The sequence below is a fragment of the Ambystoma mexicanum genome, chromosome 6p (assembly GCF_040938575.1).
Source record: "Ambystoma mexicanum isolate Mex_15411 chromosome 6p, UKY_AmexF1_1, whole genome shotgun sequence".
Classification (NCBI taxonomy): Eukaryota; Metazoa; Chordata; class Amphibia; order Caudata; family Ambystomatidae; genus Ambystoma; species Ambystoma mexicanum.
The window spans coordinates 824,107,450-824,134,903 of NC_090935.1; the positions used below are offsets into that span (position 1 = coordinate 824,107,450).

The 27,454-nt window shown below is 47.8% G+C and overlaps 1 protein-coding gene across 1 annotated transcript in view; it reads left to right on the forward strand.

The window, feature by feature from the left end:
• PPIP5K2 (diphosphoinositol pentakisphosphate kinase 2) overlaps positions 1-27,454 on the forward strand; it is a 2,362,281-nt gene that overhangs the window by 1,124,773 nt on the left and 1,210,054 nt on the right. Inside the window, exon 18 of the mRNA XM_069625464.1 lies at positions 26,592-26,774. Within this exon, the coding sequence (XP_069481565.1) occupies positions 26,592-26,774 (183 nt within the window). The remainder of the gene's footprint in view (positions 1-26,591; positions 26,775-27,454) is intronic.

Here is a 27,454-nt window from a genome sequence, read left to right on the forward strand (position 1 = left end):
GGCTCCTTGGTGGCCAGTGAGACCGTGGTTCTCCGAACTGCTCAGCCTCACGGACAGGCCATCTATTCACATTCCAGTCCAGCACCTCTCCTATCCCAGCAGGGGGGGGGCAAGATCCTCCCCCCAGCCTCAAAAGTAAGCCCTTGCAGCGTGGTTCCTGAGCAGATCACCCTCAAGCACCTGAGCCTCTCACGGGCTAACCTGGGGATCATTCAGGGCGCCAGGAGCAAGGCTGCCAGGAGCCAATATAAAAGCAAATGGAGCAGGTTCTATCACTGGGCGGACTCTAAGGAGATTGACCCCCTTTCGTGCACGCTGGACAACGTGCTGTCCTTCTCGTGCACTCGGGCATCCAGGTGGACACATGTCGCACCTACTTGGCAGCCATAGGGGCCTACTGAAATTCAGAGGAGGAGGTTTTCTCCTCCTCCAACCTGATTGACCAGAAACATCTGGCGGGATTGTCCAGGCTTTACCTGCCCATCAAGAGGCCACACCCCGTGTGGGGCCTCAGTGGGGTGCTGAGCAGCCTGGCGCACAAACCATTTGAGCCTATGGCATCTGCGGACATCAGGCTGGTCACCATCAAGACTGCGTTGCTGGTGGGACTTAGGTCCGCTCGCAGAATCAGCGTGATCCAGGCTCTGGTTGCCTCAGAACCTTACGCCACTTTCCACAGGGACAAGGTGGTCCTGCGGACTCACCCAGCGTTCCTACCCAACGTACCTTCCGCCTTTCATCTAAATGAGGAAATAGTCTTACCTATGTTCTTCCCCGACCCCCCGACGAGGATCAGAGAGTCTTCCACTGTCTAGATGTCAGACGGGCTCTGAAATTCTATCTGGGCACGACCAAGGGCTTCTGCAAGTTGGACGTGCTTTTTGTCACCTTTGGGGGGGCTACAGACCCGGTTATCAGGCATCCAAGACTTCTATTGCACAATGGATGGTTGCAGCTATCAAGGAGGCCTATGAGGGGCAGCACAAGACACTGCCAGCCAACATGCATGCTCACACGGTCAGAGCCACGGCCATCGCCTTCCAGCGGCAGGTTCCGTGGCAAGTCATAAGCAGGGCGGCTACCTGGGCCACCCCTTCAGCTTTCTGTAAGCACTACTGTTTGGACACCGGCTCTTAATCAGACGCGGCCTTTGGACAGGCTGTTCTATGGAACTTATTTGCTTAAGCGGGGTCTCCTCTCCACCCTGAAGCTACATTCAGTTGTAATTGCCCATGCAGTATGGAGGAAAGGGGACGGGATGTAAGAGTAATTATGAGTTACTCACTGTAGTGACTAACGTACTCTAGTCCCCTTTCCTCCATACGTCCCACCATCCTCCCTCCTAACAATAAGTTGGTGTCATTAGGCAATGTTAACTATTGTCGATGCGTCAATGGGGAATGAGGAGTGGCGCCGGTGGGCGGTGTCAGGGTAGCGGATGCTCCCAGTGCCGCACCCCAGCATGCCTCTAAATTTGAAGGGGAAGGTTTTGTTCTGGTGAAAAAGGTTCTGACTCCTGTCCCTTGGAATGGACACCCATGCAGTATGGAGGAAAGGGGACTAAGGTCTAAGAGTATTTTAGTCACTACGGTGATTAACTCATTTATTTAACATTGAATCTGTTGTCTGTCTTGCTTCATGATGACTTCACACACAGGACTGTGGAGTTTGATTTGACTGGCATTCTGACAGACCCTTTTATAGTTTTGAGGTAGGAAACCCCCTCTTAGAAGATAGTGTAGAGGAGGAGCCAAAAGCCTCTACCGGAGGTCACGCCCCTATCTTGCCTATATGTTGGGAACCAGAAAAGGTGACAACACCTGTAATGATGTTTATAACACGAAAAGCCTTTGAGAAAAGGTATCTCTTCATGTATCCACAAAGAGCTGACAGTCTCTTTAGAGAAATCCCTGAAGAGCATGTAAAGATGGATGAAAGAGGAGACTGGCGATGTCGCATGAAGCAAGGTGACACGCCAAGAAAATATGCTAAGAGAGAAGGTGAAAAGCTCATATAGAATCTGATGACGAAGTAGAGGATCAAGTGACCCTTTACTTGCGGAATGAAGATTACACGTGCAAAGAGCACTGGAGAAAATGCAAGCCGTTTCATAATTGTACAGATGCAGGAACACACACAGCCTATGTATTCATGTTAGCTTGCTATATGTAGTGAATAGACTGCAGGCGATGCCTTCATTGTAGAGAATCTAGATGTTCCACGTCGAATTTGAGCAAACTGGGATCTCAGGAGTAGAAGGGCTGAAAGTGTGGTGCAGTAGAATAAGGACAGCTAACAACGGAAGAAGAATCGAGAAGGCTTGTCTGACCCAGTGTCAAGGTTTGAGGCAGCCATGAATCTGGTTATCTGTCTTGGAAAGATACAATGAATGAGAGAGGCAAGGCCAGCTCCTGTTAGGGTACGATGAAAGACAATAAGTGCCAGGTTTTATTCATTTTAATAGTATTAAATACAAAGAAGGAGTTCAAAACATGATCTCCTGTCAAATGGTCTAGATGAAAATAGACTTTGGGCAAGCTACAACGAGACTTGACGATAAGGGTATACTCGCACTCCCTTATATTTCCAGGAGCAGTGATACTTGCAAGGCCAAGTTCAAAGACTATTCTTATGGCAGACAGCTTGAGTGATGATGGATGATGGGCTAATTGGGTGGGGAGGCATGGTGAAGTCCAACCCCAGCACCTGCATGCTGCTAGCGAGTGGAATATTCCAGAAGGGCACAAGCAAACCAACCAATTGTAGAGGGCCACGTATCAGGGAGCCCTATAGTTTGAGACCCAATGAAACGTTGTGTATTCTATGACACCGAAGATGACTTGCAAAACTAGGGTTTTTCTCCCTCTGCAGGATTTTCAAACTTAGGTGGCCTCTCCACTGTGTACCTGATACCCCTTACTGTGTTCACCGTGTTCCGAATTTGTGGTAAACTAGGGTTTTTCTCCCTCTGCAGGATTTTCAAACTTAGGTGGCCTCTCCACTGTGTACCTGATACCCCTTACTGTGTTCACCGTGTTCCGAATTTGTGGTAAACTAGGGTTTTTCTCCCTCTGCAGGATTTTCAAACTTAGGTGGCCTCTCCACTGTGTACCTGATACCCCTTACTGTGTTCACCGTGTTCCGAATTTGTGGTAAACTAGGGTTTTTCTCCCTCTGCAGGATTTTCAAACATAGGTGGCCTCTCCACTGTGTACCTGATACCCCTTACTGTGTTCACCGTGTTCCGAATTTGTGGTAAACTAGGGTTTTTCTCCCTCTGCAGGATTTTCAAACTTAGGTGGCCTCTCCACTGTGTACCTGATACCCCTTACTGTGTTCACCGTGTTCCGAATTTGTGGTAAACTAGGGTTTTTCTCCCTCTGCAGGATTTTCAAACTTAGGTGGCCTCTCCACTGTGTACCTGATACCCCTTACTGTGTTCACCGTGTTCCGAATTTGTGGTAAACTAGGGTTTTTCTCCCTCTGCAGGATTTTAAAACTTAGGTGGCCTCTCTACTGTGTACCTGATACCCCTTACTGTGTTCTGAATTTGTGGTAAACGAATGCCTGCCGCTCTCTTCCTATCCACTTGCGCTTGTCCTGTCTTCCCCCACCGACTCCCTCCTATTCTATGGTGCTCTCTATCTCACCAATCTTTTCTAACTGCTTCTCCATTGACTATCCTGCTCTCCTCACTAAATCTGGTAGGAAAAAGTTTAAAAAGGACATCCTGGTCTCCAACCCAGGCCTCCCTATCGCTGACACCTACACTAGTGCCTCCTCCAAGGAAACTCTCACTGACATCCTCTTTTTCGTGCCTTCTCCTGACCTATGGACCCTTCATATGGTCTCTGTGCTCTCTCCTTTCTCCTCTTCCCCCATTAATGGTGGCACCCGTTGGGATGTCCTCTTGGCTTCCTTCCACTCCTCTAAGGCCATCATTAATGTCTATGCTAATGGGACCGTCTTGGTCCAAGGCCCTCAGGCCAACCTTCACCTCTTCGATAGACGCTTCCCATGCCTCATCAACTTCCTCTCCTCTCCTGCTGTGCCCCCTCCTCTGTCCTCGACTAACTTGCCTCTTCCCTCCCTCCCCACCCCCTCTCATGCTCCTTCTTCACCTCCGCAGGGCGTACCTCTGATCTGTACCCCTCCCCGGAAGTCCTTCAAAGATGGCAAACTTCTCCACATTGCCACTCTTAACTCTCGCTCTGCCGTCAAACATTCCTCTGATATCTGCCGCCTTCTTGAGGAACTTGACCTTGACGTACTCGGTCTCACTGAGACATGGTTCACGGCCAGCTCTGTCACCAGCTTTGACACACTCCTACCCGACGGTTACAAGATCCTCTCTGTGCCCAGGCCCAACCGTGCGTGGGGAGGTGTGGCCCTAATCTTCCCTGAGTGGATTCCTGCCACTGTTACTCCCATGCAGACCTACTCCTCTTTTGAATGTCTTGTCTGCCGACTCTCTCTCTCTCCTAGCCATTCCCTTACCGTGGCTACTATCTATCGGCCACCTGGTCAAATTTCCTCCTTCCTCTCCGAGTGGGTGGACCTCTCCTCCTCACTCCTGTCCTCAACCACTCAACTCCTCTTTCTTGGAGACTTCAACATCCACCTGGATGCCTCCTGTCCCCCCTCTGGACTCTTTCGCAACCTCTGCGACTCTCTCTCTATTCTCCCGTCTGGGCCGACTCATTCTGCAGGGCACACTCTTGATGCCCTGATCTCCTCTGACCTTCCCCTCTCTGTCCCTCTCTCCACTCCTCTCTCCTGGAGTGATCACTTTCTCCTCTCCTCCCACCTCACCCTCCCTACCCCACAGGCAAAGCCACCCCCATCACTGCCACCTTCCTTCTCGGTCATCCTCCCCCTTCGGCTGACTCCCACCCTGACACAGCCCTCTCCACTCCGCTATATCTAATACTCTTGATATCCTTGCCCCTGTCATGAGAATCCGCCTGAAGCCCAAAGCCAAATGTAACTCCTGGTATGACTCGGATCTCGTCACCCTTAAGCGCGAGTGCAGGGTGGCAGAGAGGAAATGGCGTGCTTCATGTTCATCCTCTGACAAACTGGCCTGTCGCCTGCTCCAAAGACAATACCGGCTCTCCGTTCTCACCAAGAAGAGAGCCCTTATCCAAGCCCACATCTCTGCGGCATCTAACAATTCGGCCGAACGCTTTAAAATCTGCAAGGAGCTGGCCAACCCTGCTGCGGTCTCTACCTCTCCTGTCCCCTCCCAGGCCCTCTGCACGGCACTGGCCTCTCACTTCATTTCAAAAACTCAGGACATCCTGTCCCCACGCTCCTCCTATAACCTCCCCCCCTCTATTCCCTGCCCTTCCTCTGGCTCTTCTGCAGCCACCCCTCCTCTCTCCTTCTCTTCCTTTCCCCTTTTTTCTGCTGACGAGGTTTCAAGACAAGTCCGATCTATGAAAGTCTCATCAAAACAGGTCCACCCCTGTTCCTCCAAAACTATCAAGGACCACATTGACTCCTTGGCTCCTGCCCTTGCTGACTTCTGCAATCACTCCTTCGCCTCTGGAGTCTTCCCATCCCCTCTCAAGCACTCCCTTGTGCACCCCATTCTTAAGAAACCCTCTTCCGACCCTTCCTGCCCAGCTAACTATCGCCCAATCTCTATCACTCCCTTCCTGGGCAAGCTCCTGGAGAAACTGGCCATCTCCCAGCTTAATCTCCATGCTGAATGTGTTGGTAGTCTTCATGACCATCAGTCTGGCTTCAGAGCTGCCAGAAGCACGGAAACTGCTCTCCTGAACATCTGTGAGGACCTGCTCTCGAACCTTGACTCTAACATTCCATGTGTTCTCATTTTGCTTGATCTCTCTTCTGCCTTTGATACTGTCAACCATACCATCCTGCTCAACCATCTCCGTGATAACCTCGGTATCACTGGTCAGGCTCTGGCGTGGCTGACCGCTTTCCTCTCAAATCGACCCTCCCAGGTCCAACTGGGGTCTTTCCTCTCTGACATCTTCTTCTCTACCTGTGGTGTCCCCCAGGGATCTAACCTCTCTCCCTGGCTGTTCAACCAGTATCTGGCACTTCTCGCCCACCACATCGCCGCTCTCTGCCCCTACTTTCAGTGCTATGCGGATGATACCCAACTCATTTTCAGGCTACCCTCGGCCTCCTCTTCTCCTTCCTTCATCTCTGACTGTCTTTCTGCTATCCAGGAATGGTGTGCCGCCAACGACCTCTGCCTTAATGCCAGTAAGACTGAGATTCTACTCATCGGCACTCCCACTCCCTCCTTCCCTGCTGCTCTCTGGGCCCTCTTCCTACTCCTACCTGCAAGGCAAAAAACCTTGGGGTCATCTTCGACTCCACACTCTTCTTCTCTCCTCACATATCCGACGTATCTAAGAAGTCACACTATCAGCTACACCTCCTCAGAGGTATCCTTCCTTTCCTCTCCTTCCCCCAGAAGCTCACTGTCTCTAGAGCCCTGGTTCTCTCTAAGCTGGACTACTGTAACAGCCTCTATCTTAATCTGCCCGCCTCTACTCTCGGCCCTTTGCAACTCATCCAGAACAGGACTGCAAGACTTGTCCTTGGCCTCAAGCCCAGGGACCGTATCTCTCCAGGACTGAAATCACTACACTGGCTCCCAGTGACTGCGAGGATCAAGTTCAAAACCCTCTGCATTGTCCACAAGGCCGTCTGGGGCCTTGGGCCAAAATACCTTCAACTCTCTCTTCCTAAATATCTTCCTTCTCGAGCTCTTTGCTCATCCGCCTCCAACTCCCTCAGGGTCAGCCGTTTCTCCAAACAACGAGTTGGGGGCAGATCTCTTTCCACTGCAGGGGCCTCCCTCTGGAACAGCCTTCCTACCTCCCTGAAACTTGAGGAGAACCACCTCCGGTTCCGGAAGCACCTCAAAACCTTCCTCTTTGCCTCCGCTTTCTCTCCCCCTCTCCCCTGCTAATACTACTGAAACTGCACTGAATCTGCAACTGGGCCATTCACCGTTCTCGGCCCAGCCACTCTCCCCTGCACTGCCTCCACGGCAACCCCTGCACTACGGGACTGTGTCTGTATCCATACAGCCCCCCTTCCCAGCACTTGTCTGCACTTACCTCGCACTTGCCACCAGCTGGCCCTTGTTATTTATCCTGTATGCTGTATGCTTATAACCCTGTACTGCACTTTCCCCTCTCCCTTTCCCCCATGCACTTTTCCCTTCCCCTCTACCCTTGCACTTGCGCGATCTGAATGACACCTGGCCTAGTAAGATCGTTGACTGTCTCCCCTTGTCCCCCCCCCCCCCCCCCCCTGCCTCGTCGCGCCTTGAAACACTTGTGTATAGGCGCGTTACAAATGCCTTATCATATCATATCATATACGCTGGGCATAGTTGTTCACCTGACAGTAGAGACCCAATTACAATTCCATCCCCCATAGAAAGTATACCTAGATGTTGCCGTTGTCCTACCACAATCCAATTTAGCTTTTCTTATTTTGCCCCGCAGTATGACGTCAATGATGATGAGTTTTTGCTATAAAAGTGTTTTTTATGTAAATCTCTGCGAACTATGCTGTGAGACGTCCGTTGATGTCCGTTGTACTCCCTATTTTAGATAATTGTTCATAAAACAACAAACTTCCTGTATCGGCCTTATCATTGATGTTTGAGTAACTTCTGTATCCCCATCCATCCCATAGAGGACTACCTCGCTTAAAAGGGCCTAAGGGTTCACGGTAGGGATTGTGTCGGCTTCCTTCAACACCCTTACAAAAGGCAAACCAATATTTTAAGCTGATGCCAATATGTGATCTTTTTTTGGTAATAAGCATGTTTATCGAACTTGGCTGGTGTCCCTTCTTAGATTTAAACAATTCACAATCTTATGACTACACCCGAAAAAATAATAAAGGTATATAGTTGTCATTTATTGACTTGTTTGTATTATATATAGAAATAACTACTGGTTATATGTTGGAGAATGTTGTTTTCTATGTCACAGTTGTCTTTGAGATTTTAAAACTATTATATAATGCCCATATTTAATGATAATTATAATGATGATGTGTTATTTATATAGCGCCTTAATCCAAAGCGCTTATTTAGATTAAAAGCATGCATTTTTCGATTTGCTGTTTATTTTACATTCTTTATTCATTTTACTTTATGTATTGTTAAATTATATATATATTTTTTTAATACAAAGAGGGGAGCACCGTCAAATTTGAATATGTTAATAAATATGTCCATGAACTTTACTCTGTCTTAATGCTCCACCACACCAAAATGGAGGAGGACAGAACATAAATCAAATCTTAGCACCAAACATGACCAATCTCCTGTTGCAGTACGCATTTTGAAAAAAAAGCACACTGTTGCCAAAATTTAGTTTGTAATTCTTGAACAGATTACTTTCCTTAAAAGATGAGGTAATTTGAATACATTATCACTGAAAAGAGAAATATTTTGCTTCAACAAAAATTGATGCATTGGAACCCAAAGGAATGAATGTTGACTTGGGCTTTTGAAGTGCACTAATGGTGTCCGGGCCGTGCCTGTTCCCTGCCCCTGAAGTCTGAGTCACATCCCGGTTCTGACCGGAACTACGCTGAAGGTGATTGCTTCACAGGGGCTTGGACTTTGAAGTAGCTAACGCGGGGTCGACGGTGTGTGAAGCCACGATCCCGGGTCCCTGTGCCTTCTCTGAGTTAGGGACCTGGAATGCCCCATCCTCCCTGCCATACCGATGCTGTTGCTCCCTTTGAAATCGCAGCTGCACTGACGCAGCTAATTGGACATGCTGGGCGGCTGGGATTGGGGTGTCCCATATCCCTGGAGACTCGGCCTGCGCCGCATGCCACACCCGTGTCCCACTACCCTGCCAGACGTGATTCCATCTCTGAGCCATGCCTGGCTTCTTCCACTGGTGACTTCTGCGGCCCTGTGTTGGTGCCGGCTTGTGCTACCAGGAAAGGCGATGTGGTAGCACCCATCACTGGCTGGCGGTGAGTGAACTGTGCGTGCTAGACCCCTCGCCCCCCTGGTGTGAGAGACCTGGACTATCCATCTATTTCTGCTACTGGCTAGTCCACCGCTCCTATTAAACACACAGCGGTGCTGCGCTGACGCACGGGGAACGCTGCTGGGCCTAGTGTCTGACAGCTATTGGTCAGGCCCCCGGGGGGGCTGGGGAAAGAGGTGCTGGGTGAGCATATTACAGAGGGTGATCCACACACCTGTACCGTGGCTATTTGACCCTCTACACATCTAATGCAGAACATCCCCCCAACTGTGGGGCCTGCATGGGTCCTCCTCGTGTTCTGGAATCACTCCATGCTCCGAGACTTGGACTTGGCTGCACTATCCATCCTACCCATTGTTGCCGACACACTGCCGAGGGGCCCCTTGAGCTAGACACACGACCCTGTGCTGCCTGCTGCCATGACTAAGGGGACAGGCAGAAATCAAAGCTCAATTAACATGTTTGCCAAGGCAGCGCCAAAGCCCCCAAATCCCATTGCAAGGCTGATGGCTCCCCCTTAACGTCAGGAGAGCCCACAGAACTCCAGTAGATGATGGAATACATGCGCAAAGGGTTCAAAACGCTGCACACCAAACTCAATGATATGGAAAAGAATGATTCTCGTGTCAGTGTAGTGGAAACTTGAGTGGGCTCAGTATCAGTATCCTGGCGCTCGGGTCCGAAGTCACCTCGCTGTCTAGGCAGGTTCAGGCTGCCAGGAAAAAGAACAAGGATTTGGAGACCAGATCGCGACGCTACAACTTGCGCATAATCCGGGTCCCAGAGGACAACATTGAGGGGCCCATGGAGGATTTCGTGGAACACATCCTTCTCTCCCTACTGGATGGCCCCAAGCTGTCACCACAGTTTGCGATCGAACAGGCCCACCGATCCCTAGTTGTGAAACCTAGACCCGGGAATTCTCCCCAGCCCATAATTGCCCGAGTTCTCAACTAAGGTGATAGGGATGCACTACTGCGAGCAGCCAGAGCCAAGGGAGAACTGCTGCTGGGCTCTGCCAGGATCAGCCTTTACCCTGATTTCTCCATTGCCGTACAACCAGAATGCGAAACCTTTCTGACTGCCAAGAAATGGGTCTACGAACTGGGAGTCGAGGACTCTTTTATATCCGGCCAAACTCGGCATCGCACACACTAAAAAGGTCTACTTCTTTACCATCCCAGTAGAAAGCCTCAAAGTTCCTAGAATATTACTTCCCTGGTTTATCTCTATGGGCCCGACACACTGCCCTGTGACTTCGCTTGGCGCCCTATGGAAACCGGGCATTCCTGCTCGCACTGCGATGTGGGGTCTCCCACAGGCAACACCCATGGTTCCTGCATTGTTCATTGGTAGTTTGAAATGTGCACCTAATTATGCCTCTTAAGTTTCGCGCCTGTGCTGAAACCGGCCTTGGTTGGCGCGGAGCCCCCATGCAGAGTTGCAACTGTTGTTGTTGTTTGAATGGGAGTTGGGGATTCACTTCTCTGGTTGGGAGGGGGGTGGGGTTGAGTTGGGAGGGGAGGGGGCTGGGAGTGTGAGTGGGAGGAGGGGACAAAAGTTCAAAAAGATGCTTGACTTGTGATTTAGGAGATGAGACAAACCTCATTCCTGGTTTGTTTATACGAAAAGGTACCTTCTCCTGGCCCAGTCCAGGCTTAAATTAGCACACTTTTATCGACTGAATGGCGGATGAGGGGCTTGCATTTATGAGCTGGAATGTCAGAGGGTTAGGCAATCCTGTCAAGATGCGTAAACTGCAACTGTATGTTGAACGACACAAAGCCTGGGTTCTACTATTACAGGAGACATGTGCTGGCATGGGGTTGCGACAGGTTTGCCAAGTTCTGGGGTGCACAATGCTACTATACTACCTATTCCACCCAGGGCCGTGGAGTGATGACCCTAGTGCATAAGTCTCTTAGATACACTCACAAAGTGACACATATAGACCCTCTGGGGCGGTACGTCCTGTTGCATGGCATATTGATGGAGCAAGAAGTGGTTCTCCTAAATATACATGGTCCCAATATTGAGAACCCTGAATTTTACTCCCAGTTGACTGCCCTACTAGCCTGTTTCCCCTAGTTCCCATAACACCAACCTTGATAGACCTGGTACCAAGACCCGGCAGCTGACTAGGATGGCCAGGACCATTTTGGAGGGACAGGCTTTTCTGGGTGTCGTCAACACTTGGAGACTGTTGCACCCGTTATCCCGCATGTTTTCTTTTTACTCTACGGTACACGATTCGCACTCGCGGATCGACAGAAGGTTGCTATTGGATACCCTTTTTGGGCATATTGTGGGGGGGTGGAAATCTTGCCCAGGACCTTCTCTGACCATTCCCCAGCGACAGTGGTGTGAAAAGCACGGGATGGGGCGATCATGGAGACTCAAACTGAATGCACTGCTAGATCCTGTCTTTGAGACCGGGCTTGGATCTTGTATTGACGAATACTTTGAGATTAATACTGGGACTGTGGGCTCTCATGCTACACTGTGGGAGGCCTTTACAGCCTACATCCACGGTGTGGCCCTAGCAAAAGAACCTGGGATCCTCCGAGCGATCCGCAGGACCATTTGTGAGAGTGAGACCCTGCCTGCAAGATCCTTGAAGATCCTCGAACTGCGAGACCATATGGAGAGGGGAGCGCACGGCAGACTACTGGCTAGACTAGTGCGACAGGAGAATGGCACTCAACATATCCCCCTGATCGAAAGAGCAGACAGGGTTCTGGTCCATACCGTTTCTGAAGTTTACAAGGAGTTACGCTCCTTCTATGAATTACTATACACAAACAAAGATACAGCACCTACGTCTGATTTCGAGACATTTCTCGATGATCGGCCACTCTTGGTTTTATCTGTAGAAGCCACAGAGGCGCTGGATCGCCCAATGAACTGTGAGGAGATACTGAGAGCCATTGATTCACTCACAGCAGGAAAATACCCCACTCAGACGGCCTCACCATTGATTTTTATAAATGCTACAGGGTTCGCCTGGCTCCTCGACTGTCCGCCGTGTGGGAAGAGTCATGCACAACTGGGAAGCTGCCCCCAACGCTGCGAGAAGCATTTATCTCAGCGTTACTAGAGCCTGATAAACCAGCCACACAATGCGGCTCCTACCGGCCCCTCTCACTGATAAACAGTGAAGTAATGGTCTTTGCCAAGGTACTGGCCCTTTGGCTCACCCCATACAGGACGTTCAATATTCACCCTGGCTTTATACCGGGGCGCTCCACAGCGGTTAACCTCAGGCGTCTCTTCAACATCTTGGCCCGGATAGACCCGGAGGCACAAGCAGTAGCGGCAGCAGTGGACATGCAAAAGTCCTTCGGTTCGATTTCCTGGCGGTTCCTGTGTGCAGTGCTGGAAAAAAACAAATTGGCCCTCGTTTCATCTCGTGGGTGAAGCTGCAATATACCCTCCCAGTGGCCACAGTATGCACTAACAGACTTCACTCTGCTCAGTTCGACATCGCCACGGGAACTAGTGAGGGCTTCCCTTTTTCGCCATGGATATTTGCAGTGACCATCGAACCCTTGGCTGATAGGTTTCACCAGAGACATGCCCACAGAGGCGTAAGACTTGCTGGAGAGCCTGAAATTATCTCACTTTATGCAGTTGACCCACTGCTTTACGTGCGCAGCCCTGAAGTGAATCTTGCAGCAATTATGCTCAATGTCCTCCTCTTTGGCACCCTTTCTGGGCTCAGGGTCCACTGTACCAAGTCCGAGCTGTTGCCACTGATGGATGCCACAGATGCTCCACAGGACCTCCTCGGGTTCATCTGCTACCCATTAGAGATAAAATATCTAGGGGTTGTCTTTACGTGCCACCAGACTTCGCTGTATGACTGGAACTATGGGGGGTATTTGTTGACACTTGTGCAGAATGTAGGCGGTTGGGCAAAGCTACCAATCACAGTGGCTGGACGTGTCGCACTCCTCAAGATGGTAGTGCTCCCGAAGCTACTATATCGATTCCTGAATGTCCCGCTCTGGCCGGGCCGATCTGTTTGAGAAACTTACTTCAGCTATCAAAAGCTTATTCTGGTGCAGTCCTGCTGAAATGGGACACACTGGCGAGACCTCACAATCAGGGTGGATTGGCTCCCCCAAACCTTTAAAGATATTGGGTCGAGACCCAGGCTCAATATGCGACTTATTGGTTTGACTCTGATAGCCCTCATCCTCATGTCAAACTGGAGTGGCAGGCGGTGGAAGCCAGAGATATATGTTCCCTGATCCTCCCCCCACTGGTCCGGCATCTGGGTGTCACTGACCCTACTGGGGTCACGATATTTGCATGGGAAAAAAACTCTGGAAGTAGGTGGGTGTCCCCCACCTGTTCCATGGTGACCTTCCTCTGTGGAGTTGTGTGCCAGGGACCTCCTTGATGGACAAAACGACTGTACGTAACTGGTCGGTGGCCTGCTACGGCCTCCTTCGAGATGCCTACGTAATGGGATCCTTCACGGAGTGGCAGGACCTGCTTGAGCTCCTGAACTCGCGCCCCTTCCGATGGCTGCAATATGCTGGCCTGCGCCGAGAGTTTAAATGCATGTGGCAAGTATTTCCCTCGCTCCCCGCTGACGATTCACTATTAACTATGGTAATGGAGGGCACCTCGGCCCACAGTGGCGTGTCCATGTTATATGGGTTGCTGCAGGAACAGGCATGACAACCACTATGTAAGCTCTATGGGGCCTGGAGTAGAGACCTAGGTATTGACAAAACAGACAAGATTTGGGACTCCAATGGTGCCCGTACTCACAAGCTGTCCTTATCCTCAAGATTCTGCTTAATTCAATTTAAACTACTACATAGATACCAGTACACCCCCGCTGGACTGCACCATGACAAATCAATGCTCCTCTAAGTGCCCCAGATGTATTACCGATAATGCAGGATACATCCACATGCTCTGTGCCTGTCCGTAAATTGCTGCTTTCTGGGAGGGGGTGTGTGAGGCAGAGTCGGTGATGCTTGACTGTACTGTTGCACTGTGCCCAATGACATGCTTGTTCCATGAGTTCACACAGCTTCGACGCAGCTACAGGAGGCTGGCCGGTCTTAGTATGTTGTTGGCGACACGCTGCATATTATTACTGTGGATGCATCCTGGTGTCCCCACTGTGGACCAATGGCTTCATGCCGTCACATGGGCTTCGGACATTGAGGAACGTTGGGCTGCTTTGCAATCGGCAGCCAGCAGACCAACAAACATATGGCCCCCTTTCCGCACCTACCTTCAATCATTGAACACTGACAATGCCGGAGACGTCGACTCCCCTCCACCCCCCGAACTGTAAGGTTGGCCAATTTGTCTGTCACCCGGCTCCTATCCCAAATTCTATGCATGTACAATGTGCAAGATATCAGAACTAGACCCTGCGTGGTCGTACTGTTGAGAAGTTATTTTGCAATGTATTGCTCGCATTGTCCTTGTTGTAAAGTCAAGCAAGATAAATAAAGGTTTTAAAAAAGAAAATGTGTATGTTCTCGAAGCACATGATTATCTTTTTGATTGTAAATCTGCATCTGCCACATTTGAACTTGTCGGAATTGCATCACATGTTATATACACAATGACATCATGTGGAGAATGACAGGAATATTTCCAGGTATTTATTCAGAATTGTGAAAATATTCCTTTTTAATCAAATGATTATTGTGTTCCATGACACTACAATGGGATATTTATGTTGCAGGTTAAAATTGCAAATCTCATAGAAATACAAGAATAGTACATACAAATATGTGGTAAGGTTCTTTCTACTGCATTCTTATCTACCAATATTACACATTATTTGGGAAGACAATATTTACATTCAAATTGATGGAAATTTTGTATTCTATTTTCTGGTGAGTTTTGTCCATGATTTTAACACAAAGAATCTATCACACATTTGAGGTAAGGTTAGTGAAAGCTAATCTTTAACACATATATTAAAGAACATTATTTGGAGTAAGATTATAATAGTTTATCACGTGATTAGTTTTTAGGAAGATAGTTTGGGATTTCTTGAAGAAGGGCACCAGATGTAAGAAACGCATTGAGAAAGTGTACATAAGTCATCAGGATTTTAAGACTTAATGTCTTCAAAAACGGTCCGATATAATTTTAACATTTTTTTGTGGAGATTAAATTTGCAACTCAGATTGATTGTGGAATAGGTTTGAATTGAATACTATATATTTATATGATCATGTATTTATATAATAAGAAATGGATGTGAAATGTTTGTTTTAGGTCTTTTTGTTAAAACTCTAATTCAGAAATTAATGAAAGTATCTTATATAGTTTGATTTAATTTTGAAGAACTATATATATATATATATATATATATATATATATATATATATATATATATATATATATATATATATATATGAAATTGAAAGGTAAACACAGACCGCGAGGTCGAGTTCCTTTTGAAGTTGCACTCCCTTTTGGTAAACGAAATCCATCAATGTTCAGCAACAAATGCATGCCGAAAAATAAATCACTGCATTGCCAAAAGTTTTTTTTTTAAAAAAGTTATACATTTTAATTCAAAAAGTAATATGCAGTAGAAAAACGGCTTCCCAGTAGCAGAGAGAAGGCTACCTGACGCGTTTCGCCACACTCCTGGCTTGTGTATATATATATATTTATATTTCTGAGGCTTGTGGAATCTGCTTAGATCACATGCTGTGCATAGGCTGGCATCTAGTGGAAGCTGCAGAGTATTAGTTTGTTTTTCAAAACTCAAAGGGGCATCGAACTAGGGCGTGCCAGTAATACTATCCCTAGTGAGACATCCACTGTACCCATGATCCCTCACATCTGTAGGACCCTCAGATTGTTTTTTTCCACCATACTTGTCGGAAGTATATCGCGCAGTTCCCTTGGCTTTAGCCATTTATCTTTATAATTACAAATATTCCTCTTTCTCCAACCGTACGCCGAAAGATCGCTGAAGATCGACGTCGATACTCGAGAACGAGGAAGACCAGCCGCCGAGACTACATGACAGACTTTGGGCCTCAGAAGGCCTCTGGCCTCGTCCCAGGCCTCAGAAGGCCTCTGGCCTCGGCCCTGTACAAGTAGGGAGAGTGGGGGATGGACACACACACACACTCGTTTCCTACATATAACCGCCCACTGCCAAATAGTGACATATGGAGAGTATGCCCTTTAAATTCTGTCCAAAGTGTAACAGTAAATTTCCCTCCGTAGACAAACACAATACAAACAAAAATGTAACTTGTGTCTCCCGCGGGACCATCCCGAGGCTAATTGTAGAGCTTGTAAGCTCTCCAAAGCCAAGACACTCAAGGACCGCTCGACCAAGCGCTGGGCCCACTACGCCAGGCAGCTAGAGGCCATGGACACAGTGGGTTCCTTCAACGGTTGGCAGCGACGCCGCTTTATCAGACGGTGAGGGCACAAGGGTGTCGTCGGGCACCCACACGCAAGCTCCCGACCTTGGAGGACTGACCAGTGGTTCAGTTATGGGGACAACACCCGGCGGCAAGAGCGCAACACACACCTCTTCCATCAAACACACTAATCCCAGCCAAGATTCGACATGTATGTCAAGTGATCGGCAGAAGAAGACACCAAGAGAGCGGTCCGCCGATTAGGTGTCCTCTGGCCGTTCCAGGTCACGGTCGCCTCATGACACACAGCAACCGTCCATGGTTGCTAAGGGTGCCACACTACCAGAAGTCACGGAGGCCCGGTCGTCAAAAGATGAATCTGACCTCTTCCCCCAAGTAGCACATTTGACGTCTACTTCTGTAGTACGTTCGACTTCTGCTTCCGAGATTCAACACCCTTCTTCCAAGACTCCCGAATCTCGTGACAGCACCTCCGAATCTCGACGCCAGGCGTCGAAACATTCAGGAAACCCCAAAGGGTCAGGTAAACATTCCTCTACACATGGGAAAGGGGAAAAACAACATAAAAAAGCCTCTGAACATCAGGTTCAGAAGGAAAAACACAAGGAAAAATCCAAGGTCCCTGACCCTGCCACCAAGGAAATATCTGCTCCTCCCACTACTCAGGAAACAGAGTTAAGTGAAGAACCACAGCAGGAGAGAGTTATCCCCAGTTCCAAGCAATGGAACTCTGAGGACATTTATAGAGTAATGAGGAGGATGTCCTTTTCTGTAGATTTCTACGAAAAGGACCCACATTACTTTCATAGCTATCATAGTACTCCAGCTACCTCTTCCCCTTTGGGATCCTAAGACCCTCAACCTCCTACTAAGAGGCTACGTTATGAGATTCCAGTTCGGGGTTTGATTTCAGACCCTTCTTCTTTAATTGAGCCTTACCAGCCATATGGTGAGGAGTCATAAGTACAAATGCTGGAAGAACAGGCAGGGGTCGATTACTATGGGGACGATGAGGACCAGGAAGAGGAAGACAAGGCGGAGGCCTGTAGTCTTGATCCCCTATTCCCAAGGATCCCCCTGTAAATGACTCACTGGCTGACAATCAGCCTTTACTTAATGAGGTATTAGCGAAAGCTGCAGCCCATTTTCAAATTGACACACAGGGTGTCTAAGAAGAGAGAGATTTTGCAGAATAAATTCTAGGGGACAGGAAATCCATTGCCCAAACTATCCCCATTTTAAAATCAATTCAGCGCAAAATCGATCCTTCTCTGGTAACACCTAATCTCACTCGGGCTGTTAATCCACAAGTAGAAACATTATTTAGAGCCGCTCTCTCCGATCCACTATACATAAGGGGTCAGTTAAAACCAGACTCACTGGTGGTTACTAACACCAGAAAGTGGGCGGGAACACCATTAGCTTCTTCTGAAGCACCCCCGGACAAAGAGAGCAAGAGAATATATGCTCTGGGGAGAAAGGTGGCATCCACGTCAGCATACCAAGCATGCATTGCCAACACACCACTCTGTTAGCAAGCTACAACTGCCACCAATGGGAACAGGTAGCTGCCCTCATTGCCTCTGCACCTGAACCTCGAAAGAGCCATTAGGCCCAAATTGCATCAGACGGAAGATCAGTGTCTTGATGCATTCTTAAGGCAAACTTTGATGCAGCAGATAATGCAGGGAGACTAATAGCAGGAGGCACAGTCATTAAACACCATGCTTGGCTAAGACAATCAGGGTTTAAGCCTGAGACCCTGTCATGAGCACTGCTCCCGAGAAGCCAAGTCAAGCCCAGCATCCCCGGAAGCAGGCTCACGACTCTCGTCCCCGGCTCCAGCAAACCCCTATTGGGGCCCTTTGGACCATGTCCTGGCGCCTCTGGCGCCAGGCTCATAAGGAACCTCAGTCCCGGCGCCAGGGGCGCCGGGCTCATAATTCTTGCGAAGGTGCTTGGGTGGACCTACCTGTAGCAGACCATGCTGCATACTCACCTTTGCAAATGCTGGCAGGATGAAGTCCCCAGCCTTCTGCTGGGAGGAACTATTCCCTGAACTGGGACTACTTTCTTACCTGGGTGGGGCTGGTGCCACTCCTTAGCTCTGGAACACAGGAACTCTTTTACCTGGGCGAGGCTGAGGAAGAAGACACCCAATCACTCCAACACTATTTAAACCACACCCGATTGGGAAAATTTGCTTCGCGTTATTCTGCATCTGCAGCAGGATGCTCACCGAGTCAGCTCCAGCATTCCAGTGACATCTCCAGCTTCAGCTCAGCAACCTGTGGAAGAAAGACACGAGAACTATACTTACCATCCAGGAATCCAGACACCGGCAGAACCTGCAAGCAAAAGAAACATAAGGTTAGCAAGTTGCAACACGTTCGCAGCCGCGCTCGCTTACCTGATCCATCTGTGCTTTCACGGATTCTTCGCGGCCTTCTCTTCAGCAGCCTAACAGCACCTGTAAAGACAAAGAACATTGTTAAGTAGGAATCGGGTGAAGGCGGCCGCATTTACTTTTCTTACCTGCTTTTGTGCGCATATTACGATCTCTTCAACCGCAGCAGCCCGGCACCTGAAAACAAGAAAAGACATTATTTAAGTGCCATTAAAGACTGCAAGAAAGCCTAACACTTACGTGTTTCCCCACGTGCATCCGCGACTGGGAAAACGCCCGCAAGGTCCCGACACCTGCAAATAAGAAAAGAACATTGTTAGAGGTGCTATAATAAAGTCACAGATCATTATACTCACATACTTCGCACGTGCAACGGCAACGGACGAACAACGCCCGCAACATCTTAAGACCTGAAAACAGAAAACAAGGGACATTATTGAGGTGTCATTGAAATTCCCATACCTACGAACAACCGCACGTGTTGCGTTCTCAGTGACCACGCCCTCAGCATCCAGGCACCTGAAAAAGACAATGCAAAGACTTCATTAAAGGTGCCCATCTCTTCAAGACTATAAACGGCATCACCTTTTGGCATCTCAGCACCTGTGCCACTTCTAAGGCCACGAAAGACTTTGAGGACCTCCAGTGAAGTAACTGGAACCCACGCACCCCTGCATAAGTCGCAGGATGGAGAGCCCAGCATTTATACGCCTAAGGTGAGAGCTCGCCGAGACAAGTAGAAAGCTAGGCTGTGGGAGAAACTGGCGATTGGTGGGAGAAGGAATCCCATCAAACGGTGATTAACCCTTTTTCTTCCACCTGCAGAAAACTTACCCTGCAAGTCAGACATTCGATAAGAGGAAGCCCAGTCCTGAGAGTCGTCCGAGCTCTACGCTTCTCAATTGAAGAAATGATTGCAGCCCAGCCGGGATCAGCGCCTTTGTGGGAATCAGGTGAGCGTTACAGACCCAAGCCACCCTCATAGACATGCCGGTAGAACCAAACAATCTATTTGGGAAAGCAGTGGCGGAAGCACTGAAGACGGCTAAGGACGAATATGAAACCTTAAAGTCCCTCGGCCAACTAACAAATAAGCTCTCAGATCAAAGGGGTAATAACAATAATTTTCGTCGCTTTCGTGGCCAAAACTCCCAAAGAGGGTCCAATTACTATCAAAGTCAAGGAACCTCATGGGCCGGCAATCAACAGGCTACCCAAGGTTTCACCAGAGGTCAAAAGAGGGGCCGCGGTAGAGGGAGAGGCAGCCCAGGTAGAGGCACTACGCCACCAAGTAAACAACAGCGACGTTCCGCTCCGGGTCCCTTCCCATGCATCCCCAGTAGGGTGGCGCACTTCCATCTTCACCCACGCATGGGAAGGGATCACTTCGGACAGATGGGTGCTGTCCACAGTGTCCGCGGGATACTGTATAGAGGTACTAGAACGCCCCCGCAACCATCCTCCAAGACAGAAGATACACTCCTTGGAGCACCAAAGAATCCTCCTTGAGGAGATCGTAGTTCTTCTTGCAAAGGACGCAATAGAACTCGTCCCAGGCAACCAGGTAAACAAGGGTATTTATTCAACCTACTTGCTTCTGCCAAAAAAAGATCTAACGATGCGCCCAGTATTAGACTTGCGCCCTGCAAACAAGTATGTCAAGCCACAAAAATTCTGCATGACTACACTCCAGGAAGTAAACCCCCTACTAAAAAGAGGAGATTACATGGCAACATTGGATATGAAAGATGCCTATTTTCATATTTCCATGTTCCCAGCGCACAGAAGATTCTTATGTTTCAAGATAGACAGCCAGCACTACCAGTTCAAAGTGCTGTCCTTCGGAATAGCCTCGGCTCCAAGGGTATTCACCAAGATACTGGCGGTCGTGGCGGCGCACCTACGCAGGGAGGCAATCCCGGTGTAACCTTACCTGGACGACTGGCTCATCACAGGGGAAACCCCCGTAATTTGCAGATCCAACATTCAAAGAACAATCAACCTCCTCTTCCAATTGGGCTTCTCAATCAATGAGAAAAAATCAAGCCTGGTGCCAGGCACCTCAAAACAGTTCCTAGGAGCTGTCCTAGACACCCAAGAGGGGGTTGGCCTTTCCGTTAGAGGAAAGAATTCAGAATCTGATGTTGCAAATTCCTCAATATCAGTCCGGTCACCAGATAAGGGTGCGCAAAGCGATGTGTTTGCTAGGCATGATGGCATCATGCATTTATCTGGTTCCCCACGCACACCTGTGCATGCAACCCATGCAGAAATGGTTGGCGAGACGTTTGTCTCAGGTAAGTGGTCAGTAGGACGATCTAGTGGTCGTTTCGCCAACACTAGTACAGAGTCTTCGCTGGTGGACTAGAGAGAATCTTACTAGGGGAAGCCCTTTTACGATCCAGAAATACAAGCCATCGTCACAACAGATGCATCCCTGACAGGGTGGGGAGCTCACCACCTTCACCACACAGCTCAGGGTCTCTGGTCTCACACAGTGGCTCAGAATCGCATCAACCTGCTAGAACTTCTGGCAGTCTTCAGAGCGCTTCAGGCATTCAAATCCCTCCTATCCAACCTCAGATCCAGCAGATCCTAACAGAAAGCACGACAGTGATGTTTTACCTATACAAACAAGGGGGCACTCGTTCACCAAATCTGTCCGAGCTTGCCCAGAAAATTTGGAAATGGGCACTCAGACGGAACATTTACCTGTCATCTGAACATGTTCCAGGGGATCTCAATTCACTAGCGTACGCTTTGAGCAGAGATTCCCTCCCAGAGGAAAACGAATGGTGACTACCCGAAGAAGTCGTAGAAGATCTCTTCTCTCAGTGAGGGTTCCCCACTATAGACCTGTGAGCCACAAGCGAAAACAGACAATGCCCAGACTTCACATCCAGGTTCCCCCAGCCAGGCTCCAAGGGGAACGCTCTATGGATGAATTGGTCAGAGATGTTTGCCTACGCTTTTCCACCAACCCCTCTGATGAGGAAGGTGGTCAACAAGATACACAGGGTATCGATGACGCTCATCCTAGTTTCTCCTATGTGGGCGAGACAACAATGGTTTCCACACCTATGCAAACTGCCGGTGTGCGACCCCATCAATCTCCCGTGCTGGTACAATCTACTCTCACAGCACGAAGGACAGACAGTGCACCCTCAACCCAACTCAATGAACTTGGAAGCATGGCTCCTGAAGTCAGAGTTCGGGCATCTCAATTTACCCCAGAGATGTATGGACATCTTAAGAGTCTAGAAAACCGAACACAAGAAACTGTTATTTTGATAACTGGAAAAGATTTGTTATTTGGTGCCAGAATAAACAAATCAACCCAATTGATTGTACTCCTTCCAATATTGTCACCTATATGCTCCACCTACTGGATGCAGGGTTAGTATTTAATTCACTCAAGGTACACCTGGCGGCGCTGTCAGCCTATACTGCCTCTCGTAACAAGGTGTCATGGTGGAAAATGCCAGTAGTCAAAGCCTTTATGGAAGGGTAAAGAGACTCCACCCTCCAATTTCTAACCCACCACCAGGTTGGGACCTTAACATGATGCTTGCTAAACTCATGGGACCTCTCTTCGAACCCATGCATCTCAAACACCTGACTTATAAAACAGCCTTCTTAGTAGCCATTACATCCATAAGAAGGGTCAATGAAATTCAGGCTCTGTCAGTGTAGGATCCTTTCTTTACTGTTCATAAGGATAAACCGGTTTTACACACTCACCCTAGGGTCTCACCTAAGTTTATTTCAAAATTCCATGTTAACCAGTCCATCGAGCTACCGACCTTCTTCCAAGAACCCAAAAGCTCTCCTGAGGTGAAACTCCACACACTAGATATGAGGAGAGCGGTCCTCTACTACGTGGACAAGACCAGACCGCTAAGAAAGACAGATCAACTGTTCGCCTCAGTAGCTCTAGGCAGAGAAGGAGATTGCGTCTCTAGAGGCACCATCTGTAAATGGATAGTCAGATGTTTTCAACTGTGCTACTCCCTTTCAGATAAAGCACTGCCTTTTACGCCGCGGGCCCACTCTACAAGAGGTACTGGGGCCACTCTGGCTTTCATTGCAAATGTACTCCTTGACACCATTTGCAAAGCAGCTACATGGAGCTCTGTTCACACCTTTACTCAGCACTACTGCATTGACACTCATTCCAAGACAGAAACTCAAGTGGGACATGCGGTTCTAAGACATTTGTTCACTCATGACCCTTCTCACATTCCCACCTCCTCCTCCTAACACTGCTCGCTAATCTATGCACAGCATGTGATCTAAGCAGATTCCACAAGCCTCAGAAGGGATACATTACTCACCGTAATTGTATTTCTGATGCTTGTATCTGCTTAGATTCACATGCGCCCGCCCTTCCTCCCCTCTGAGAGAAGGCGCATGGATGCTTGTAGTCTTATCTATCTTATATGCTTGGATACTCTGTACTGATGCTACTCCTCATGCCACCTCATGCCAGAAAAAATACAATCTGAGGGTCCTACACGCGTGAGGGATCATGGGTACAGTGGACGTCACACTAGGGATAGCATTACTGGCACGCCCTAGTTCGATGCCCCTTTTCGAGTTTCGAAAAACAAACTGTAATACACCGCAGCTTCCACTAGATGTCGGCCAATGCACAGCATGTGAATCTAAGCAGATACAAGCATCAGAAATACAATTACGGTGAGTAATGTGTGTATATATATATATATATATATATATATATATATATATTCATTATAGTTACAACAAAGGGGTTAACCGAAGTAGAGTGCCATTGGGACTCTCATTGAATTCAAAGTGACTAATGTTAATTAATATTTTCTGACAGAATATCTTACAATGCTAATTAGATGCACTATAACCTGGTAGTAATGTCTTGTGTTCATACCAATTTTAAACATTTAACATTTTCAATTGAGTATTTTCCTTCCCCTTGAGATCAATTCTTAAAATGTTTAAATAGCTTTGATCCACTTCAAAAGGGATAAGTGTAGTCTGCAAAAGGGATATGTATAGCCTGCTGAATCCTGTAATGGCAAAATCATCCTTTTGTCTATCCAAAGTTGATTAATTGAATTGTCAATATCATTATGCAAGGATAATACCCGAGGGCGGCGTGCTGCTACCAGGATGATGCAGCAGGCCGTTAAGGGCATTAGTCATTAACACGTGTAGCAGATGCCAAAATGCCCAGTAAATAAAAAGAAAAGGGACATTAAATGAGTGGGTGGCTTGCATGAGACATGCGTTTAGCACAGCTTTAACATCATGGCCATTGCTGAAGTGTAGCATGGGACTTAATGCATGGTGCGCAGACAGAGGAGGGGAGGGTGTGTGGAGAAGTTCAGAGCCATTCCTATCAATGGGCACCCTGGAGGAAGGTGCAGAACAATGGGTATCTGCACTGGGATGGGTGAGGCCACCCTAGTTATAGTGAATAGGAATCTCTGAAAGGCTAGCCAAAACCCAATCAAGGTAGCATTGGAGAGCAGTCCAGGCTTATTCTCAGGAGAGTGAGAGTGGGGACAGGAGCCCATAACGAGTCCACACAGTATGGTGCACTATAATTCAATTTAGACAGGAAGTATAAAACATAGTTATTTATCATAGTTATTTATAATAGGCCTTTGGACACACTGAAAAATGAATCTAATGGATAGTATATTCACACAATAATCTGGTACAAATATATACATTCACCATAGGTTCATAATGCATAAAAAAATCACTTATTAAGCAAACGAGTAAGTTTATTAAATGCAACAAATGATGGAACCAAGTCACAAGTTAATTACCTAACTAAAGCAGTCCAATCCCTAAGAAGAATGGGGCCTTGTGCCCAAATGTCAAAGGAGCCACAGTGTTCTCCCCAGAAGGGAGTCTCTTAAGATAAGTTTCAATTCACTTGGGTTGGTGATAGTTCAAAGAAGCCATTCAACAATTTTACTAATGTAATTACATTTCAGGAGAATCTATCCAGGTACGATGATCAAACGGTGAGTGAAATGGAGTACACGAGACAAAGGGACTAGTTCCCAATGTTATACTTTACAAGGCATGGGGTGACATATACACTGCATTTACTTACCCCCAACTCCAATTTTCCCAGATGTCTTGATGGATCGTTTGGGGCTCGTTCTTCCGCTGTTGGCGCTGATGAATGGTGCCCAGGAGTTGCAGGTTTGAGGATTCTTCCGGTCAGGTAAAACTGCAATATGCAACCTCTGGCGATGAAGAAATGCAAGAAACACTGATGCAGACCACCTCGGGACACTTCACAGGTTGGAGAAAGGCGAGTTCCAGTGACGTGTTCCACACACAGGCGACAACAGGTGGCCTATCGGTTGCAGTCATAGAAGCTACTCCAGGACAGAATCCCTTTATGCTGGGGCGCTGACATTCAGGGAGAAGGTGACTTGTGGCACGAGCTGGCGACCACCCACGTTCTAGGCCTGAACACGGACCTGCGACACTTCTGGAGAGGTACCCTAAGAGAGAGCTGGTCAGGCGAACTGGCAGTCCAGGAACATTTCTGAAGGTTCAGGAGGGCAGGATCATTGAAAAGGGGTCGACACTAGTTGGTTCCACTAGTTCGATTCCCTGGCGACCCAGAAAGGGATGTAGAGCCACTTAAGGAGTCTCTTCAGATCTTCAGCAAGATGTGCTTCTTTGAGGTATTCTTGGTTCCAGCTGCACCATTCAAATAGCCAGTAGTTGTCCAATCAGGGACAACTATTGCTTTAATATTTGTTCCCCACCTAGACTTTCTGGCACCACAGATGTGGAGTAAGACTAGATAGACCCGCTCGCTTCCTGGGCCACACACACAATGGTGTCACTAGCTTGCGAAAGCAGCAATTTTCCTGGGCAAGTGCATGAGCTTGTAAGGGATTTTTTTGCAAGGCAGGAAGAAGGCCAAACAACAATATGGCCAAAGAAGCTAGCGAAAATCACGTGTCACAGCCATTTTAGGGCATAGGCCATGTTTAGTAGCCATATGCAGTAAATGTGAATGTGCACACTAAAAATAATGCAGAAATTGTAAAAATGTATCTGCTTCCACCAACTTGTTTTTAGGCACATATAAAAGTAACCAAAAATCCCAAGTGTAAAAAGCTAGGGTGATAGAAACTTTATCCCAATTGCACTGCATTGTAATGTGCTGTGTGCAATGTTAAAAAGTACAAGAATTCTAAAAGGGAAACCTAGTTTTTCCCAGTAGTGATCGTCTGAAGGAATGATCAGTTTCCTATAACAATAAGCAAAAGGGAAGCAAAGCTGAAGGCTTTTTCTTCCCTTCAAAAAGTCATATCAGGTTCAAAAACAGAGCAAATAGAAAGGGCATTGAAAGAAACTATGAAGGGAAAGTTGCAAAAAGATCAATCTTCCCTAACAGGTATGGACCTCATACGGCAGGGGGAATGGGAGGCAGGGGAGCGAGGCCTGGGCTGGCAGCAGGATGTGTGTTGCTTCAGTCTGCTGGCTCAAAATACCTGCAGCATACCAGTAGATGCCTGTTTCCTGAGGCACACCTCCGGATTCTAGTATATTATTGCTAATGAGATTTTCATGCCTCACTGTTTAAATAAAATGCTATTCGTTAACAAACAATGCTTTAAGACATCGCCTAAGTGTCAGCTTTGGGAGCCAACATTCACTTTGAAGTTATGATTTTTCTACATGCTTCTTCCTCATGTATAGAAATGTACTTTTTTAAAATTTTTTTAAACATTCTAAAGTGTTGACTTTTCTGTACAGGGACTATTGGCGCTAGAGGGAGAACTAACCCCAATTCTTGTCCAGATGGTGAAAAGTGCAAATATGAATGGTCTACTTGACAGTGTCAATGACTCGCTCAGCAGTTGCCAACATCGTGTTAAAGCACGTCTACATGAAATACTTCAACGGGACAGAGACTTCACAACAGAAGACTATGAAAAGGTGAGGGAAATAAACCTACATCCACATTATTATTACAAATAGGAAAAAGGAATGTTTTGGTTTGTTACTATTACACCCTAAGCCCGACCTAATGCAGACTAATAGCGTCTACCTTGGTGAATGGTGGTATTCCTCTCCTGAAAGAGACTGTATCCAGTGCACTATTTAATGCCAACACTTGATTTACAAGAATTGTATTCTGCCCAATATTAATATACCAACAGAGCGGATTCCATTAAGAATTGTGCTCCGACTGGCTGAGTGGGAAAAGGGGGCAATTTGGCCGCTAACATGTGATGTAATTTGTGCCAAGGCATAAATTGGGTCTCAAAGGCAAAGTGGGCATGCTGTCCCTTTCCATGTGATATGGTCCTTCCCAGTGCCTGTAGCGGGAGGGGAGAGCATTAGGAGGAATCTTACCTACTCAGACCTCTGTCCAAGCTTCAAGGTTACCACACTGCTCTTAAGTAATCTCATGATACCGTTCAAGTGTCCATAACTCAGCTGCAGTTGCTATGTGGAGCAACCAAAGCACACTTCTCCAGCATTGGATCTTTCATAGATTCACATGCTGTGAATATTCCCCGTCGTCAGGCTGGGAATCCTTGCTAACATAGAGCAGTTTAAACTTTAACTGAAACTTTCAGTCTCTTTTGTGCTCTATCATAGTCATTTTGGGT